The sequence below is a fragment of the Carassius carassius genome, chromosome 30 (assembly GCF_963082965.1).
Source record: "Carassius carassius chromosome 30, fCarCar2.1, whole genome shotgun sequence".
NCBI lineage: Eukaryota > Metazoa > Chordata > Actinopteri > Cypriniformes > Cyprinidae > Carassius > Carassius carassius.
Genome location: NC_081784.1, coordinates 19,765,856 through 19,784,727, shown reverse-complemented (window position 1 = coordinate 19,784,727; position 18,872 = coordinate 19,765,856). Strand labels below are relative to the sequence as shown.

The 18,872-nt window shown below is 37.1% G+C and overlaps 2 protein-coding genes across 3 annotated transcripts; both read left to right on the top strand.

Moving 5' to 3' along the window:
* Positions 1-857: 857 nt before the first annotated feature.
* Positions 858-7,504, top strand: LOC132110839 (M-phase inducer phosphatase 1-like). Its single transcript, XM_059517847.1, has 15 exons — positions 858-1,379; positions 1,590-1,672; positions 2,613-2,664; positions 3,671-3,712; positions 3,809-3,842; positions 4,207-4,317; positions 4,475-4,588; positions 4,744-4,878; positions 4,970-5,053; positions 5,165-5,353; positions 5,435-5,521; positions 5,627-5,689; positions 5,835-5,933; positions 6,022-6,267; positions 6,351-7,504. Exons 1-15 carry the CDS (start codon positions 1,162-1,164, stop codon positions 6,489-6,491), a joined length of 1,698 nt encoding a protein of 565 aa, XP_059373830.1. The 5' UTR covers positions 858-1,161; the 3' UTR covers positions 6,492-7,504.
* Positions 7,505-12,141: 4,637 nt separating this feature from the next.
* LOC132110838 (AP-5 complex subunit sigma-1-like) lies at positions 12,142-16,486 on the top strand. Of its 2 annotated transcripts, XM_059517846.1 has the most exons (4): positions 12,142-12,433; positions 13,227-13,518; positions 14,952-15,086; positions 15,758-16,486. In XM_059517846.1, the coding sequence occupies exons 1-3, from the start codon at positions 12,264-12,266 to the stop codon at positions 15,078-15,080; spliced, it is 591 nt and encodes a 196-aa protein (XP_059373829.1). In that variant the 5' UTR covers positions 12,142-12,263; the 3' UTR covers positions 15,081-15,086; positions 15,758-16,486. The 2 variants fall into 2 exon arrangements, with proteins under 2 accessions (XP_059373829.1, XP_059373828.1); XM_059517845.1 differs by lacking the exon at positions 15,758-16,486 and having other exon boundaries at positions 14,952-15,220.
* Positions 16,487-18,872: the final 2,386 nt, after the last annotated feature.

Here is an 18,872-nt window from a genome sequence, read left to right as displayed (position 1 = left end):
TACTTTTATAGCAACTAACTTGTTTTGAGAAACATATTCATATTTTGGTCCACAGTCAGTCTGCCTAACAGTATTATTTGTCATGAAATGGAAACTAAGTTAATGTGGCTATGTAAATGAAGCCAGGTCAGCAAAAAGCTGAGCATTTTAGCCATTAACATTTGTGTTTTCTCTTATCTTTAGGCTAATTTAAACACTCATAGCCTCTATTTGGTATCTGTGGCTGGTTTAATATTAAAGTTGACATGCAAGCTAACCCAGGAACCCATAATGAGCTTGAAACACTAGTTTAAAAATAATTTTTAAAAGGTTTAGATTTAACATTATTTAGATAGATGATGACATATCAAACCACACTTTCATTTCAATTAACGTTACCTATAAGTAAACAGAAAACTACCAGCACAGATATGTACCAAACAAAGCCGTTTTATAAGGGTTTGTTTTTGTATTAAACAAACATATAACGTTATAACGCTTTGTCCACGAGATTTGAGTGGTATGTTCCGCGCCAGGACATTGGCATATGATTGGTTTTCTTACAACTGAGGGCGTTACCAAGCTGCAGCTTGAACTGTTCCGCGGGAAAAATTTTCCTCGTACCACATCTGTACATTTTTATCCCGCCCAATTTATCTAAACATAAACGCCATTGGATGATTTTATAGAAGCGTTGTTGTTACCTCAATGTTCATTGGATATCAGATCTGTCTGTCATTTTTTGGGCCGCCCCCCTTCTCTCTGAGAACAATACGGATAAAAGAGGAAGCGCATCTCATTGGTTGAATCAGATGTAACGGCGCTGCTCATTGGCTACTCTGATTGCCGCTTGTGCACTGCATGTTTTGAACATAAAAAGAGCTACATTCAGCGCTTTTCTTCCACAGCAGAGTTTGGCAAGGTCAGAGAGAGTGCACTCGAATCGGCAGCTCTCTGACAACAAATATCAAAGAAGATGCATTTTAACCCCCTTTTTATCGTTGCCTTGTGTAATCTGGCGTAGTTATTATGCAGAATACTGCTAGCTTTTTTCCTCAAACCTAAATAAATTCAATTTAAGCCCCTAACCTGGTTGCTGTGCGCTCGCTTTCTTGGCTTTCACCCACTGTCGTCTTAATCGCGCCTGGCTGGATCTTATTTTCAACAATCATCCGTTCAGAAATGGATTTTGAAATTGCTCCAGGCGACGTCAGCCCTGTAACTGAGCCGTTCATCGCCGGGCCTGAGTCCGTCCTCCGACCACTTCGGCTCTCTCTGCCGGGGGACGGGACGAGGGGCTCCCCCTGCGTGAAGACCCTGTCCTCCCCCGGACCCATGGCAGTGCTGTCTCCGGTGACCAACCTGGCTCTGAACATGAATAATCTCGCCGTTCTTGGAAGGTGAGTGAAGCTGGCCTATTTTTGGAAGCACGAAAAAAGTAAACAAAAGCAGAGCTACTTCCTGTAACTGTTCTGAGGCTGATTATGACTTTTTGATAACTCTCGTTATCAAGGCTTGGCGAGGTTGTGTTATATTTAAGCTGTTTATATTATGTTATGATGCAACCCATTTCAGTTTTTTAACTTCTTTGATTTGACGTTTTGATGCAGTCAATGTGAGACACCAAAGCGGAAGAAAGCTTTGCCCCTCCTGAAGATCCCGTCCTTCGCCTCTGATGCCTCATCAGATTCAGGTTAGCTTGTAAACCTGCAGGTGTTTTCCTGTAAAAACTTCAGCACTAGTAGTGATGCATCTGAGCTTGATGGTCTGCTCTATGACAAGCCGTTTTTACATTTATCCATTACATTGTCTATTGTGTTACTAACAGTTATTTATGATTACTAGTAAGCAGTTGAATGATGTTTGTGTGTGTGTGTGTGTATATCTCACACACACACACACACACACACACACACACACACAAACAAACATCATTCAACTGCTTACTAGTAACAAGTTACTAGTATCAATTCCAGTTGTCAGTGTTTAATGAACATTATTACCTGTTTATCTGTGTGAGTAATGTTTCTTACATATACGCGTGTGTTGTCAGGATGGCCAGTCTGACCTTATGAGAAAATGTAATGAGGTGGTGATTACATTTTATTTTTTAGAAAAGCTCAAGTCCACCCCATAAACCTAACCTTCAGTGGGGTGTAGATCGTATAAAAACAGTAGAAATGTACAAATTGACCACAATCTGCCAAAACATTAAATGGTTACAAATTACCCAACAGTGTGTTGGAATTTTATAAATCATGAATCCAAGTTATGCTATATGGCAATTAAAAAAAAAAAAAAAAAAAAAACGCTAGTAAGATAAGTGTTGCTAGTAATAATTAAGCTTTTTTTTTGTCTTACAAATTGTTAAAGTATCTAATAATTAAAGCTGGACTGGGTACGAGCAATAATTGGAATGACTACTAGTTGGGTATAATTATTACTAGAAATTAAATTAAGTGCTTCTAACAAAACCATGCTTTGGTGAAAAGGAATGTTAAAGCAGTTTGCTGTACAGTGTGTGGGTGTGTGACAGGTCATACCGTTTGGAATGTGAACAATGATCTTTATAGTTTAGCTCTGTGTTATTAACCGCTTGTGCAGGTTTTCTCACCTGTGTCTCGTCTCTGCAGGTCTTGGACTAGAGTCTCCCAGCCATTTGGACACTCTGGATGCTGAGTTGAAGTGAGTATGATTCTTCTGTCTGTTGGTCATCATATGTGAGTTGGAGCTTGGCTTGAGGATTATAAATCTTATCTAGTCCCTGCCATTAGCTGAACCGTACATCTGCTCAGTGTGCCTGTTTTTCATGGATTAGCTGAGCATATGCTGGCATCTCTCACAGATCACAAACACAGAATCACTGGATATCTGACTTATGTGGAACTTCCTGTTATTAATCATTCATCCAAAAATTAAATGTTATTCACAAGGATGACTTTCTTTTGTGAGGTACAAAGTGAGATTTTAGTCAGAATGACATTGTTTAATTGAACAAAACAAAAATGTATTTGGGTAAACCTTTCAAACTTGCAAAGGCTCAGAATCAGATATAGTATCATTCACCCAGCGTGCATGAAATCTGTGTACACCCTGGCTCTCTGGTAATCTACAGTCTGTGAGACTGGTCTCATTTCCAAGCCATTTGGTGTCGGTGGGAATCCATTTATTTGCAGCCAGGCCTACAGCTGTTTGGCTTCCTCACACATCAGTGTGTGCTGTGTGGCTCATTCCTAAAGGCGGCTGTGTGAATAGTGGCACGCTTTTCATGCCCTGTGAGAGCAGGCGTCCAAAGAGAGTGGTAATGTGTGTGTGTGTGTAAGGTAGCCTTGGTTGCTATAGATCCCACTTCTTAACATTTTATTTCCCCATTTTTCCTACGCGATTTAAGAGCCACACTCCTTATTTCCTCCCCCTCCAAACCAGCTTTTAATCTCTCGCCCCTGCTCCCCTTTTCAAACAAGAGAGGCTTGCCGAAGGGGTTAGCGTTGTGTGGGAATATGGTAAATTAGCCCCCCCTCCTTGGTTCTGCTGAGAGCTGTTTTGCATACAGGTGGGCATTGCAGTTTATTTGTTAAATAAAGAGTCTTAAGGGAGGGAAGAAATTACATGAATTGTCGTCTAGGCTAATGTTTGGTTGGGGTTGGAGGAGACTATGAATACACTAATAGCATTTTCTTTATCCTCCCAGGTTTGAGAAGGCCATGCAGGATGCCACACGAGCCGTTAATGAGTAAGTGGTCCTGCACTACAGACCAGAGGATGCATCTGTCTGTGAAAGCTGTTGTAGTGACTTGGGTTTAATCTAATATTCTTTCTGTTTGTACAGAAAAATGCCCATTCGCAGGATACACTCTTTGCCAGTAAGTTTATTCCCTAGGATTGTATTTTCAATCGAAAGTTTGGATTTTTATGCAGTCTCCGTGGTTTGCCAAGACTGCCTTTTGGTATAAAAAAATAAATACGAAAATTTACTTTAATATATTTTAAAGTCATTTGGTTTCAGAAGCCATTAGTCTTTGTCACATGACCCTTCAGAAGTCATTCTAAAATGCTTTTGTGTTAATTGAATATATTTGTGATACTTTTTTCACAAGTGTTTTTACGGTCACTTTTGATTGGATTAATTGTGTCCTTTCTAATTAAGTGTTAAAAGTCTAAGTGACCCCAAACATTTGACCAGCCAGTAGTGCAAGTATAAATGTAAGATTTTCTTTTTCTTTGTAGCTGCAGTTTTTGGGTCACAGTCCCAATTTAAAAAATAAAGAACCAGATCCCTCGCGCTATGGAGTGTGGACTCGTGCAAATGGCAGCGACAACAAAGAGAACCTGGCTGAGGTGTGTTTTTTTTGTGTCCTGTTTGTCTGGTTCTATAGACAGTATATTGATGAATTTGTTCTCAATCAACTAGAAATTGCTTTTTGAGAGAGTGAGTTATGGGAATGAATGGGGCGTGGTGTTGGAATAACTTAGTTTTTTCTCATCTCTTTTACAGGAGAATTTTGAGTTCAAGAAGCCTTCCATGCCAGCATCGCGCTGTCGCATGCGGTCCACTGGAGGCACCAAGGATGCTTTTGCCTGCCGACCCAACTCTGCTCCTGCTTTAATGGTATTATATATCCCTGGCAGAACCTGTAGAAAATATTTAGTTGTTAAAGGTGTAGTTTTTATGGTGCTAACATGTATCCTTGGCAGAACCTGTCGAAATTTAGTTCTAAAAGGTAGAACTTTTTTTAAAAGCTTGGTTCTTCCTCTATTCTCCAGCTTTCCCCGCCTTCCTCCCATCAGCCCGACTCTTCAGATGAGAGCAGTCCCTTCATATTGCGCCGCCCCTCTCTCTCCTGTCTCCATGATGATGATGACGATGATGGCTTTTTAGAAGGACTGGATGATGTGGAGGTGACTTCAGTTTGCATTTTCTTTATTCTTAAGGTTTTTTATTTTTAATTTTTTTATATTGTAAATAACCATGATGCATTTGTTTGTGTAGAATGACTCTGAGGTTCCTTTTGGAATGGACAGCCTTCTCACAGCTCCTCTGGTGGCTAAACAAAGTAGTGACAGTAATTATTCGGTAAGCTGGTACCTTTTTCTCTTACAAAAAAAAAAAAAAAAAAATTTTTAAATTATTTTTTCTGGTTATTGATATGATAGTTGACAACCAAACCAACTTTACTGCCCCTAGCCTGTTGTTCGCTGCCGTCCACGTGGGTTGTTCCGATCTCCCTCTATGCCGAACCCTGTAGGGCGTATCCAACTAAAGAGACCCGAGAGGCCACAAGATGAGAACACACCTGTCAGAGTGAAGAGGAGGCGGAGCCTGGCAGGGACCCAAGTTGCACCCACAGAGCAGGAGGATGTTATGCCTCATCAGGTCAGACCTCACTGGAAAAGCTTCAGCACCCATAATTGGAGTTTATAATTTGGGTCTAACTTTGATCACTTCCCCTTACAGGTTCAAAGGTCAAAGTCATTTAATCATGCACAGATTGAAAGCATGATAGATACAGATCCCAGTAATGTTATCGGAGATTTCACCAAGGTGATTAGTGCTTTTAAATAATATAAAAAAAAATGTGTATATATAATGTCATATAGCATGATAAAGCCAAATACTGTTTTAAAGCATTCATTTGTCTTTTTGAAGGCTCCTGCTCTCCCCACAGTAGAAGGAAAACACCAGGAGTTGAAATACATCACTCCAGATATTGTAAGTTTGCACAAATTAACATTTAGCATGTAGATTTTAAATGCAAGAGCATGCAAAAACAAAAGCAGTATGAGTTCTTGTATTTACAAAGTATGTGCTCTGGCACATTTCCTTTTTTTTTTTCTAACATCTGTTACTGTATCAGATGGTTAAAGCAATGAACGGGCAGTACAGCGATCTGGTGGAGAGGCTGTTTGTCATCGACTGCCGCTATCCTTATGAGTATGAGGGTGGCCATATTAAGGTTAGGATTTTGTTAACCCTGATGCAGTTGTACGTTGTCATATTTGTGTGGGGCAATTTTGGCTGACTCCACTTTGTCCTCTTTTCAGGGTGCCCTTAACCTCCATCAAGAGGATGAAATTGAAGGCTTCTTTTTAAAGAATCCTATTCTCCCAGAATGTCCCGAGAAGCGTGTCCTGCTTGTTTTCCACTGTGAATTTTCATCTGAACGCGGCCCACGGATGTGCCGTTACGTTCGACAAAGAGATCGAGATTTGAATGAGTACCCCAACCTCCATTACCCTGAACTCTATATCCTGAAGGGAGGCTACAAAGACTTTTTCCCGCTTCATAAGGTATGTGTTTTCAGAATGCAATGTCCTATTTGGGTCCCCCTCCTCTCTTTCCAAGTTTATAATGCATGCATTTTTCTCTGCAGTCGGTCTGTGAACCCGAGGCTTATAGGCCAATGCATCATGAAGACTTTAAAGAAGACCTGAGGAAGTTCCGCCTTAGGAGCCGCACATGGGCTGGAGAACGCAGCAAGAGAGACATGTACAGCCGTCTCAAGAATCTTTGAGGCTCATGCTCGCATTCCCTCATCATTTTACTGCCTTTACTAGCTCATATGCTGCCCTCACACATGAGACATGGCAGAGACCTGAAGACTTGTGTTTGATGGGAACAGTTGTTGGATTTCAGGGTTTGGTATTTCTTTAGTACCACAAAGTCAGCTGAGGTTGTGAGGCTATTATGTATCTCTGCACATTTGGTTAGATTTTTATGACTTTTAAACTCCTTTTTTTTTTCCACCACCCTGATCTCCCTTTAGAAACACAGTTACATGTCACTGTCATTTATTACACATGCACATTTTAACTAACCTGTATTTTAACCCCTACAGCCCCCCCTGCCCTTTTTCGTTTACCGGCCTGTCCTAACTTGTATTTCAGATTAAATAACGACTATTTTAACTTGCCACCACCCCCCACCCCCCCAAATATAGCACTTTTCCCCCCTGTTTTATTTGTAGTGGTGATTTCATTTCATGCATCATTTCGTCCCCTCTTCCTCCCGCAGGAGAACCAAGTATTACATTTGTTGTATAAATTGGTTTAAGTATTCTGAATGTCACAATTATGCTAATTCTAATATCATAAAATAATGATTTTAATCTTTTCCCATATATTTTCAGAAATGTGTAAAGCGTTCTGTTGATGATGACCATATTGCTTTGACTGTCCTATTTTGAATTTTTGGAAATTGTGAGAATTCAATTGTTTTTTGGGGGAGCTAGCAATAATTATTACAAAAATGTCCCCACTTGTCTGACAGCTTTAACTCAGGAAAAAGGATCCTGAATTTTGCTGCTGGTCAGGAAGTGATGACCGCATCCAAAGTTTACCAAAAAGTTCTGAAAGGAGTTTTAGTTCTATTTGTTTGTAAACTAGTGACAGTTGAGAGATCCAGTTCTCACTCCCATGCAAGTGTTTTGTAAATTTCATCTTTCTGAGTGTATGTGTTTTATTGGTCATGTGTAAATGAGAAGCTGGTTTTTGTATTCATGAATAAACTTGGAGTTTGGGGTAATAACTCTTTGCTGAATCATGCATTGATCTCTTGGATCTGTGTGCTGTTATTCACTGGTCTAGGGAGTTGAGTCACCTTGGATGTGGTTAGTCAAGCACCAGCACGTGTCCCTGCACACATTTGCATTCCAAATCTCTTCCAAGGGGAGGAGCCAGCAGTTTCCCAGCCATTCCCTAACAGCCTGGCACAGTGTCAGACCAGTTCCTGTGCTAATGTTTCTCTTCGGTTAATGCATAAAACTGTTTTTGGGCACTGTTTATCAGTATGAGCAAACAAGAAATGAAAGTTAAAAAAGAAAAAAGAGAAAAATGTTTACCCCAGCTTTTACATGAGGAAGGGAGAAACTAAAGAGGTTTTAAGCCAGACATTTAGATATTCTGCAAGCAGCTTTATTCCCACCAGACTAAATCAAATGTAGGTCCTTGTGAAATATTCACAATATATTGTCTTACAAAAATACATTTTTAAATATGTTTACAAATTACATATATTTTTAGGCACTTTATTTTTTTTCAAAATGAGTATCCATTTTGAGAAAAAATATAATGAAGTTTCCACCTCAGTAACACTTATGTTTAACATTTTCCCTGGCTGTTGACAGTACTTTTGATTTATATAGTGATAAAAAGAGCTATGCAAAATCCCCTTTGAAATAATAACCTTTAATATGTCAGCAGAATGGAGTAAGAATGTTGAACCTAGCTTTATCCAATGCTTAGAATTATTTTCTGGAAGTTAAATATGCAAATGTGTGCATATGTAAAAAGATATTGCCTCATTCTTGTATTCAATCATCCCATTTCAAAAAACTTGTAACAGAATTTTTTTTCATACGGTACTGTTATGAATCAACCGGGGAAAGTTATAGTGATACCTATATAGATTTTTACTCCGTGTCTTAACTTGAAGGGATCGTTTACAGTTAATCGTCCCCAGTGACTTCCATAGTATGGAGGGAAAAAAATAAAAATAACATGCACATTATGAAAGTCAATGGGGACCAGCAACTGAATGTGAACAATCCCTTTAAAGTTACAACTGCAACTCTTTGCAATAATGTTCTTTATTATTTTGTAAATACTACTTCCATTTTACATGTACAGTCTGCTCACTGTGTAATGGTTATTAAAAAAGCCTTTAAATAATTAATTCTGTATGTTATGTGTTGTGGAATCAATGTCTAATCTTTTCCTTTTAAGTTTGAAGGCTGAAACTTCAGGCTTTGTTTCCCCCTTTGGATATTTATTATATGTGGTTTTAGTTCAACCACAGAGAGACGGTAAAAAGTCGAATTTGAGTAAGAGGATCTTACGCATGCTGAGTTTCCATTGTCTTTGAGTTTCTGTGTTTCTGCTTTGTTAGTCTAACCTCTGAGTCTAAAAATTACCAGAATCGGCTGTAAAGCCTGGAGTATTGTAACCACATCCTATTGCTTTTGCAACAGCAAGATCTTCTGAATGTGGCCTTGGCTTTAGTTTCTGCCCACTGTCTTCCTGTATCTTCAGTAAAACCTTTTTTTTCATTCATTGTCAGCTATGAAGAGGCTGTCAGTTTTGTCTCAGTGTTCCTTTCTTCTAGGAACCGTATTTCTTCTTTTGTCATCTCACGGTTTGTGTTGTGTGCTGGATAACAATCCGACTGAATGTGGTGTGTTTATTTGAGTTGTATGTAGCAGGAGGGGGGGGGGGGGGTGTCATTAGTGAGCATGACCAGCAGTTGTTAAGCAAAACAGCTGTCCTTTGTGTGTGTCAAAGTGCACGTGTTTGAATAAGTCCAACTTAGTCTTCAGTCAATGGCACTTTGTACTTTGTCTGCATTTAAACATGCTCCATTGTTTAACATGTACACACTGGAGAATCTGTTGGGTGCAGAACTGTACAAAGACGCTTTTTACCTTTTTTCTGTCACTATGGTTAAAATTTTCATACCTCACAGGATCATAGATTTAACTGAAGGATGTATGCTATCTAATTAGTTACTGTAAATTAGTATATTATGAAATTCATTCTGGAGAAGTTTTGAAAAACTTGGTGGTGGCATAAGAACAGTTATATGCAGCACATTTAAAATTTGTATATATTAAATTTTTCCAAAACATAAAAGTTTGTTTTAATACATTTCACATGCAGCCATGAGGTAGCCTAACTATGAAGGTAAATCAGTAGCAAAACTCGAGAGGTTGAAGATCTGATTGTGAGAACTTGTCATATTAATATTTGTATTTGTAAGTTAAAATTTACACTCACAGCTCTGATGTGAAAAGCTGAATCTTTCAATTTGCACCCACAGACAATGATCAAAACACCCATGTTTTGAATTGGAAGTTGTAGATTAATAGTCACAAATGTGTAGAATGACATTCACACAAAGAAAATGACATACACACATGTTTACGACATATTTACTTTTGCACTTTACTTCAGATCTGGAAGTACAAGTTCAAATCCTAGCGCTCTGACCTTTGCTACTCTTTTTGCGGTATTCTGTTGCAAAACTCACTTGTGCACTTGTATATGCAGATGTGAGAGAGCAGAGCTGGGGGCGGGGCTTTGGTGCGAATGAAGACATTTTATTGGTCGATGCCCGACCAATGAACAACGCCAACTGTTTTCACTGAATATCCTTAGCTTTGACAGGATTTTAAGACACTGCATTCATTTTGCCATTCAGGTATTATCTAGTAGACAAATAATGCAACATATTTTATATGTATATCCCACTGCATATTACAGAGTAAACTCGCTGTACCAGAACATGCTTTGATCTCACCGCCACGCGGTCACGTGGTTCATGGAGCTATCAATAGTACTAAACTAAACGTTTTGTCAATATGCTTAAAATGTATTAATTGGGACAGACAGCAGTTTCATTATACTTGCAGCGATTTCTAGTAATTTGTAACACATAAAGTGCATTGATTATGCATGGATAACTACGTTGACTAATGACTATGCGTTACAATAGCATTTTATACTGGAAAATGGAACAGCATTATGTTTTCATACTCCTCCTTGGCAGTTAAAATGTGACTAAACAAGTAAGTGTAACTTTTAACCAATAAAATAACTGTACTACATGTTAACTCAGTCCTGTTTAGTTAATTTGAAGAGATCATGGTACTAAATAATATGCGCAATAATTATGGTCCATGAATGACCATTTGAAATATAACATTTTCTAATATGGTTATTATTTATACTACAATAACTGTAGTATTTAGGTTTAAATTCCAGTGCAAAGAGGCACGCTTTAAATTAGAGGCATTTGGTGGCCAGAAAGATAATATTCATATGCAATTCCATTGCTTAAACACTAGATGGCCTTGTTGATGTTTAATAAATACATGTATTTAGCTCTACTAGTTGTTCAAAACAGTATTTCTGGTCATAAGTGCTTATTTTTAGGTTTTGCTGTTTAATGTACATTTAGACATTATTAAACACTCGATTTTTATAAAAAAAAAAAATAATAATAATGAGGCATTTAAAAAGGTTCATTACTGACAAGCAAATTAGGAATTTAACCCAATGAAGAAGTTAAAATTATTTTTACAAAACATAAAAATAATAAAAACAGCATTATATTGCAACTCTGGTAGAGTGATATGCGTGGGATATACATATAAAATATGTTGCATTATTTGTCTACTAGATAATACCTGAATGGCGAAATGAATGCAGTGTCTTAAAATCCTGTCAAAGCTAAGGATATTCAGTGAAAACAGCTGGCGTTATTCATTGGTCGGGCATCGACCAATAAAATGTCTTCATTTGCACCAAAGCCCCGCCCCCAGCTCTGCTCTCTCACATCTGCATATACAAGTGCACAAGTGAGTTTTGCAACAGAATACCGCAAAAAGAGTAGCAAAGGTCAGAGCGCTAGGATTTGAACTTGTACTTCCAGATCTGAGAGGTTGTAAATGCCGACTTGACGTTGTGCAGCGAAACTGAAGTAAAGTGCAAAAGTAAATATGTCGTAAACATGTGTGTATGTCATTTTCTTTGTGTGAATGTCATTCTACACATTTGTGACTATTAATCTACAACTTCCAATTCAAAACACGGATGTTTTGATCATTGTCTGTGGGTGCAAATTGAAAGATTCAGCTTTTCACATAAGAGCTGTGAGTGTAAATTTTAACTTACAAATACAAATATTAATATGACAAGTTCTCACAATCAGATCTTCAACCTCTCGAGCTTTGCTACTGATTTACCTTCATACCTAACCCCCCATCCCCATTTAAATCTAATTTGTAATACTGACAGCACAGCTAAACCACTAAACTGTTTTACCTGTTACGTATTTTTTATTTTAGAAACTTAATCGATTTTTTATGTTAATGAATGTTTATTGCTATTGCATATTAAAATAATTCAAATCAAGGTTTTACATTTTATTTATGTGCAAAACATCAAAAGAAAATTTAATCAAACAGAATTCAAAAAACAGAAATAATTTAATAAACTTTCACCGGTCTTTAATCACCGGTCACACATTTAATACTGTGTTATGCTCTTATAATCAGTCATCCAATTATCCAAGAACGCCATCTAGAGTTAAAAAATTGGAACCGCGCGAAATCGATCAGCTGATTCACAGTCATGTGACCAAATACGGAACTGTCCATGCAGAGCGAGTCAACAATGGCAGCGTGACTTTACAAAGTTTATTTTACTGCGGGCACCTCGCGTCCGTGTTACAGCACATCTGATAATTGTGCGTACTTTTTTCCAGGGGTTTATGATATGTTAAATCAGACATGGTGGTTTGTTTCTTGATCCACACGGTGTGTCCGGTGAGCGCGCTGTCCGCAGGCGAGACTCGGATACTGTACGCGCGAGTGTTCGGACCGGAGACCGGGGATGGTTGTGACTTCACACCCGAGCAGAGACGACTAATGCAGAAAGAGAAACTTCACGTGGTAGCGAGGTGAGATGAATTTACAATGTAAACCTTTCCCACCAATCACTTATAATCAGGCCTACTACAACTATAAAATATTACATTAAATAATATTATTTTAAATGTCCTACTATGATTATAGTGATTTTTATCATCATCATCTTGTTGTTTTGATGGCTGACTTTCTGTGGAACATTAAAGAAGATTTTTTTAATCAATTAATCAATCAATTAAAAAAAACAATTTTTTAATTAATTTCACATCAACAATTTACAGAATCAGTATGAATTTACAAGTAAACTTCTTTTCTAACCACTCTTCCACCCCCATCCCATCCTCATTAGACAGCACTTAAATGAACCTCATTGTGAGGCGTGGAGTTGGTGTGTTAAATAAGAAAAAAGGATAAAGACAAATGACACAAAAAACAATAAAAATAAATAAAATACAAAAATACATAAATAACAATTCTGATAATAAAGAAATTAAAGTCAAGACGGGTTAAATTGTCACATCAGCATTTTCAGTCAATGAAAAGAAGATATTTTGAAGAATGTTGGTTACCATTGACTTGTAGTATTGCATACACACACAAAACAAAAAAAAACATTTCTCAACATCTTTTATGTTCCACAGAAGAAAAAAAAAATTCGTATAAGTTTGAAAACAACATGAGGGTGAGTAAATGATGACTATCCAACTAATACCTAGTATCTATATTAGCAATAACTGCATTAGGTATTGTGTCAGAATCTATGGTAACTGGACATTTTTGTACGTGTACCCATGGGAAACAATACTCCTTTTTTCCTTGTGTCAGGCAGGTGAGGAGCGCTGTGGCTCTGAGCAGGGAGGCCTCAGGTGCTGTGTGTGTGGAGGCAGTGCTGGGTGAGGAGGCTGCAGCTCTGGGTGAAGCCGACAGCGGTGTGTTTTCCCTGGGAAGCGCAGAGCTCTTTCCAGATCGGAGTGTTGTTCTATGGCTGGGAGTTCAGTCTCTAGCATTCACTCTGGTCTGCAGTCCACATGAGAACCTCCTGCTCGCAGAGGGAATGCTTCGTAACATTGCACGTCACTGTTTAGAGGAGCTACGTCTGCTGGGACCTGGTGCTGAGGTGAGGCTTTCTGGGACTAATCATTGTTTTATCAGGGGTGGTTAATTACAATTGTTCATACGTAGCGTTCAAGACCTAATGAAAATGAACTTAAAATGATCGAAAATGTTAGTAAAACTAACAATAACAAATCCAGCATGTTTTGTGCTCCAGTCACGAGCGAGAACTTAAATTGTGTGGCTTGTTGAGGAGAGGTGTGTTATAACTGCCACTGCTGCATCATTGAAAATGAATGATGTTTCCCAGTAATTACATCTCTTTACCAATTACTTAATGGGAAACATATTCATCTCATGTTAAACTCATGTTACTTTCCTTTAAAATGTATTAAAATACTATAATAATGTAACATCCAGTATTTTTTTGAGACAGTAGTATCTTGTCTGTGTGAATGCATGTACATGTGCGTATGAGTTGCATGTATGTTTGCATGTTATGCTGTTTATTGTGTGTTTGCATATGGGTGTAAAATACAGCACCAAAATTGAAATGTATCCAATAAATGGAACATGTACAACTATCCTGTTTTTTAAAAATGTTTTAAAAAGAAGTCTCTTATGCCAACAGAGGCTGCCTATATTTGATCTAAATTAAGAAGAGTAATATTGGGAAATATTAAAATGCAAAGTATATTTTTTTTCTGTTTTAATATATATTTAATGTGCAATTTATTACTGTGATGCAAAGCTGAATTTTCAGCATCATTACTTCAGTCTTCATTGTCACATGATCCTTCAGAAAACATTCTAATAAGCAAATTTGCTGCTAAGGAAACTTTTCTTACTACTATTACTGTATTACTGTTGAAACCATGATACATTTTTTGGGGATTGTTCATAAATAGAAAGTCCAAATAACATTTATTTAAAAAAAAAATTATAATCTTGCTGACCTCAAACACTACATGTTAGTGTAAAAAAGTTATAATTATTGTTTGTTTGAGTGACTGTTATTTGAATGTGTTTAAGTTGTTTGGTGTTTTCATTGTATCTTTGTGTAGATTCATGCAGTTGTGAGTATGAAAATGATTGAACAGCTGAACTTGTGTTGCACTCCTGCAATCTTATAAAGTAGTGTGAGTGTGAGTTTTTCTTGTGTGCGCTGGCCTAGTTTCTTCCCACTAATAAGACTAGCAGTGGCTTCAATTGAAATGATAATAAACATCTCATTCTGTGTGAGATACACGATAAACTGTTGATTACATTGTGATCAATACCTTCACAGAAAAGCTATCCAATGAGCTCAGGGGAATTTTCGGCAGAAATTTACTAAAAAAAAAAACATATTCTTTCCAATTACTGTATGACTAGAGCTAGAGTTGTTGTCAGACTGTGAACAAGGACACGCATTCAAAGTAAATAGGCCGACTGCCAAGCTATTGATTATTTGATGCTACCCTTTTTCTCTCTTGCTGACATAGCTGTTATTTTCAGGTGCTGCTGAAAAGTGATCGAGTGGATGCATTGTTGCACAGACTGCTTCCCCATGGTCAGCTCCTCTTCCTCAACCATCGGTTTGCTTTCGCTCTGGATAAAGAGATAGCGAGCTACGTGAGCAAATGAAACAGTGTGCGTATTGGTATAATCACGAATGTTTGCCACATATTTAGAGAGTAATATATAAACTGCCTGATAAATCCAAGATGTTCTGATTTTGGAGATTTGGAGGAACTGCTTCTCCTCTGAAGGTGTAATGCACACTGCCACAGCTCACAGGAGGGTTTTAAAAAATAGAAGATTTCACCCACAAAGTGTATTGTGAACTAGTTTTTCCCTTTGAGGAAACCAGAAGGCACATGCTCTAAAACTTTAATTGCAGTTTGACATCAGATTAGATGAAAAAAGATAGAAACCACACCGAAAAAAGCAGCACAGCTTGTAAAATCAGGGTGAGAGATTCTTTAGAGCTTATTCAAGTAAAGCTCTTCACACATTTAATCTCTCAGGCAGGATGACTTTGGAGTACCTGATTAACTGGCCATAGATGGTCAATTGATAACATTGTTCATTGAGTTTCTTGTTAATTAAAGTCTGAATTTATATGATCATTACTGTCTGTCTGGGTCAAATATTAAACCATTGCAGTATATATATATATCTGGCTCTCCTCTAGAGGGCAGTGTTGCATTTTATTAATTGCTATATGTTTTGCTTCCGTTAAGTGCATGGCAATTTGAATAATCCTATGACACTTTCATCTAAAATAATGCAGTAGTTCACAGAAGTGTGTCTGCCAACAGATCTGAGATGGCTGATTGACAAGCCCCAATGACGCCTTCTTATCTAGGCCAATGGAGCAATCACACAATTCCTGAAAATCCATTTTGAGCCCCTTTTCCCTTGATTTAATAATGAGTTACCTCTGTAATCATGCTGCGGTGGGAATGAAGGGAGGGTAAGGGTGTCCACTTATAGTAATTGTGAGGCCAGTCATATCTCACAAGTACTGCGGTTCAGTATGTTGACTGGTGAGTGTGAAGTTTTTCTAGCTTCCTTGTGTCAGCTGCCTTACAGACTGTGTGATGGTTGGCATTCCTCTGCCATCAAGCATGACAAGAGCCCCATTATGGCCAAACGCTCTAAAGCTGTGAAGGGCTGTTGAGACAACTTGCACTGAAAGTACCTGTAGCACATTTACATGCCATCACAATAGCATTTGAACTGAAGTAGTCTGCGGTCACAGATAACTCAAATCTCTCACAACATTTCTGAGGATGTTATAAAATTTCACATTTTCAGCTTTCAAGGGGTCTGTATATTTATATTTTTAAGTCCATTTAAAATGATAAACAGTAGTTTTTCATAACCAATTTGAGTTTTTTTGCTGTTAAGATATCCATGTAAACACTGCAGTCATATGTGAAAAACAGCTTTTTGCTGCACTCACACGAGTTGTAATTGTGCTGTTGCAATATGTGCTGCACAATATGTTAAGATTTTGGACCTTATTAAAAATGAACGTTAACACACTTTCCTTATGCTAAAATGTTTTTGAAGCATTTGCAGAGCAGTAGGTGCTACATACTGCCATTATCAGCATAAAGTACGTTTTCTGATGCTAGGAACATCAATTTAATATTGAATTATGTGGGCAGTCATTTGTTAATGAGTTTTGGTTTTCTGACATCAGGAATCCAAGGGTTTTCATTGTTTACAGTTGTCTTTTTGACTTGGTAAGGAAGTTTTGTTTTTTAAGTTAAATTAAAAATTAAATTAAAATTAAATTTATGCATTTAGCAGACGCTTTTAACCAAAGCGACTTGCAGTGCATTCAGGCTATCGATTTTTACCTATCATAAGTTAGTATATTTCTGTAGGGAATGTTCATTCAAGAAGATATTGTGACCACAAATTAAACCTTAACTGTATTAATTTGTTCTCTCATTTTAAAAAGAAGGTATAAATCAATGATATGGATTCACAAATTAATGACTAGTAGTAATAGCTGAACAGCAGTTATAAATAATAGACACATTAATAATCCTAATATACCGTTTTTTTTTTAAACCATTGTTGAAATAAGATGCATCCTCTTGATCAGACTTTGATGAGGGAAGGGAACTGTAACATGAATTTACTTTTGGAAAAAAAAAAAAAAAAAACCCAGAGAGCGATGTTTGACTCATGATTTCATAAGTCCCCCGCAATCCATTTAGATACAGATTCATTTATTTTGAGAGACATTTGAGTCACTCGGGAGATGAAGAAATGTATAATACAGATTCTCTTTATAACTCTTTATATTCATCTCTCAAACACATTAGCCTTTTCTTTTCAAAACTGTAAATTCAAGTTGGAGGCAATTTGTCCTTTATAGTTACTCCTTTGTTGTTCCAACTGCCTCAAACAACAAAATAATATTTAATGTGTCATTAATTCCAACAGATTCATTATTCATCACAAGAGGTTCAAAAAGCCTTGGTTTTAAATATATGCTTGCAAAACACAAACGCAGTTATTACAGAATTCATAGAGCGTTTCTTGACACATTTGGATCCACTTCAGCTGTGAAATCTGTTATTCAGCTTTCTGATGATTCTCTCCTAAATTGGGGAATATTTTTTCTCCCAGGTCTTGATTAAAGCCTCAAGTAATCATCTAAATTGTGCTTCAATTTGTGCTGAGTCTCTGCATAATAGTGTTATTACTGTCACTCTCTTTTACCCCTTCATAATAAAATGTCTGGCATTTAACAGGTGTACGTTTCCCTCTAGAACAACTTTTTAAATTAATCCTTCATTATGTTACACATTGCATTATGGCTATAATCCTGAACATAACTAAATAATATAAAACTTGCATAATCACAAATTCAAAGGAATACTTTACCTAAAAATCAAAACTTGCTGAAAATTTCCTTACCCTCAGTTTATCCAAGATGTAGATGAGTTTTTTTTTCCATTTCAACAGATTTGGAGAAATTTATCATTACATCATTTTATCACCAATGGGTCCTTGGCAGTGAATGGGTGCCGTCAGCATTAGAGTGGAAACAGCAGATAAAAACATCACAACAATTCACAAGTAATCCACAGCACTCCAGTTAAATACCGTCTTGTTAAGCAAAAAGCTTTGTAAGAAACAAATCCATCAAGACATTTTCAACTTCAAACTGTTGCTTCTGGCTAAAAATACAAGTCATTTATCCATATTGCTTTCTCCATTTTAAAAGACTAAATCAGGAGAGAAATGTGACCCTGGACCTCAAAACCAGTCTTAAGTTGCTTGGGTATATTTTTAGCAATAGCCAAAAACACATTGTATGGGTCAAAATTATCAATTTTTCTTTTATGCCCAACATTATTAGGATATTAAGCAAAGACCATGTTAAATTTACTTTGATATTTTGTATATTTCTTACTGTAAATATATCAAGTATTTAGATTTTTTTGCACCATCAGATTCCAGATTTTCAAATAGTTGTATCTCAGTCAAATATTGTACGATTTTAATCAACTAAACATCAATGGAAAGCTTATTTATTTCGATTTCAGATGATGTATAAATCTCAATTAGAAAAATTTACACTTAAGACTGATTTTGTGGTCCATTGTCACAATTAAGACAGATCAAGCATAATTTAAAAGGAAAAACAATTGTAATATGTTGGCGAATTGAGACAGGACAACAGGATGGAATTTTTTTAAATGGAGGACGCATTATGGTTTATGGATTTGTATTGTAATTTGGTCAGAAGAAAATGTTTGAAGTCAGTGTTTTATTGATGGATTTGGTTATTACGAATATGCAGATGTTCATTTGACAAGATGTTAACTGATTGACTGGAGTGGTGTGGATTGTTGTGATGTTTTTTTATCAGCTGTTTCGACTTTCATTCTGACGGCACCCATTCGC

Coding starts and splice junctions, on each gene's coding strand:
- LOC132110839 (XM_059517847.1), top strand. CDS start 1,162: ATGGATTTTGAAATTGCTCCAGGCGACGTCAGCCCTGTAACTGAGCCG. Junction 1,673..2,612: donor TGATGCCTCATCAGATTCAG/GTTAGCTTGTAA, acceptor TCGTCTCTGCAG/GTCTTGGACTAGAGTCTCCC. Junction 5,354..5,434: donor AGGATGTTATGCCTCATCAG/GTCAGACCTCAC, acceptor TTCCCCTTACAG/GTTCAAAGGTCAAAGTCATT.
- LOC132110838 (XM_059517846.1), top strand. CDS start 12,264: ATGGTGGTTTGTTTCTTGATCCACACGGTGTGTCCGGTGAGCGCGCTG. Junction 12,434..13,226: donor AAACTTCACGTGGTAGCGAG/GTGAGATGAATT, acceptor TCCTTGTGTCAG/GCAGGTGAGGAGCGCTGTGG. Junction 13,519..14,951: donor TGCTGGGACCTGGTGCTGAG/GTGAGGCTTTCT, acceptor TGTTATTTTCAG/GTGCTGCTGAAAAGTGATCG.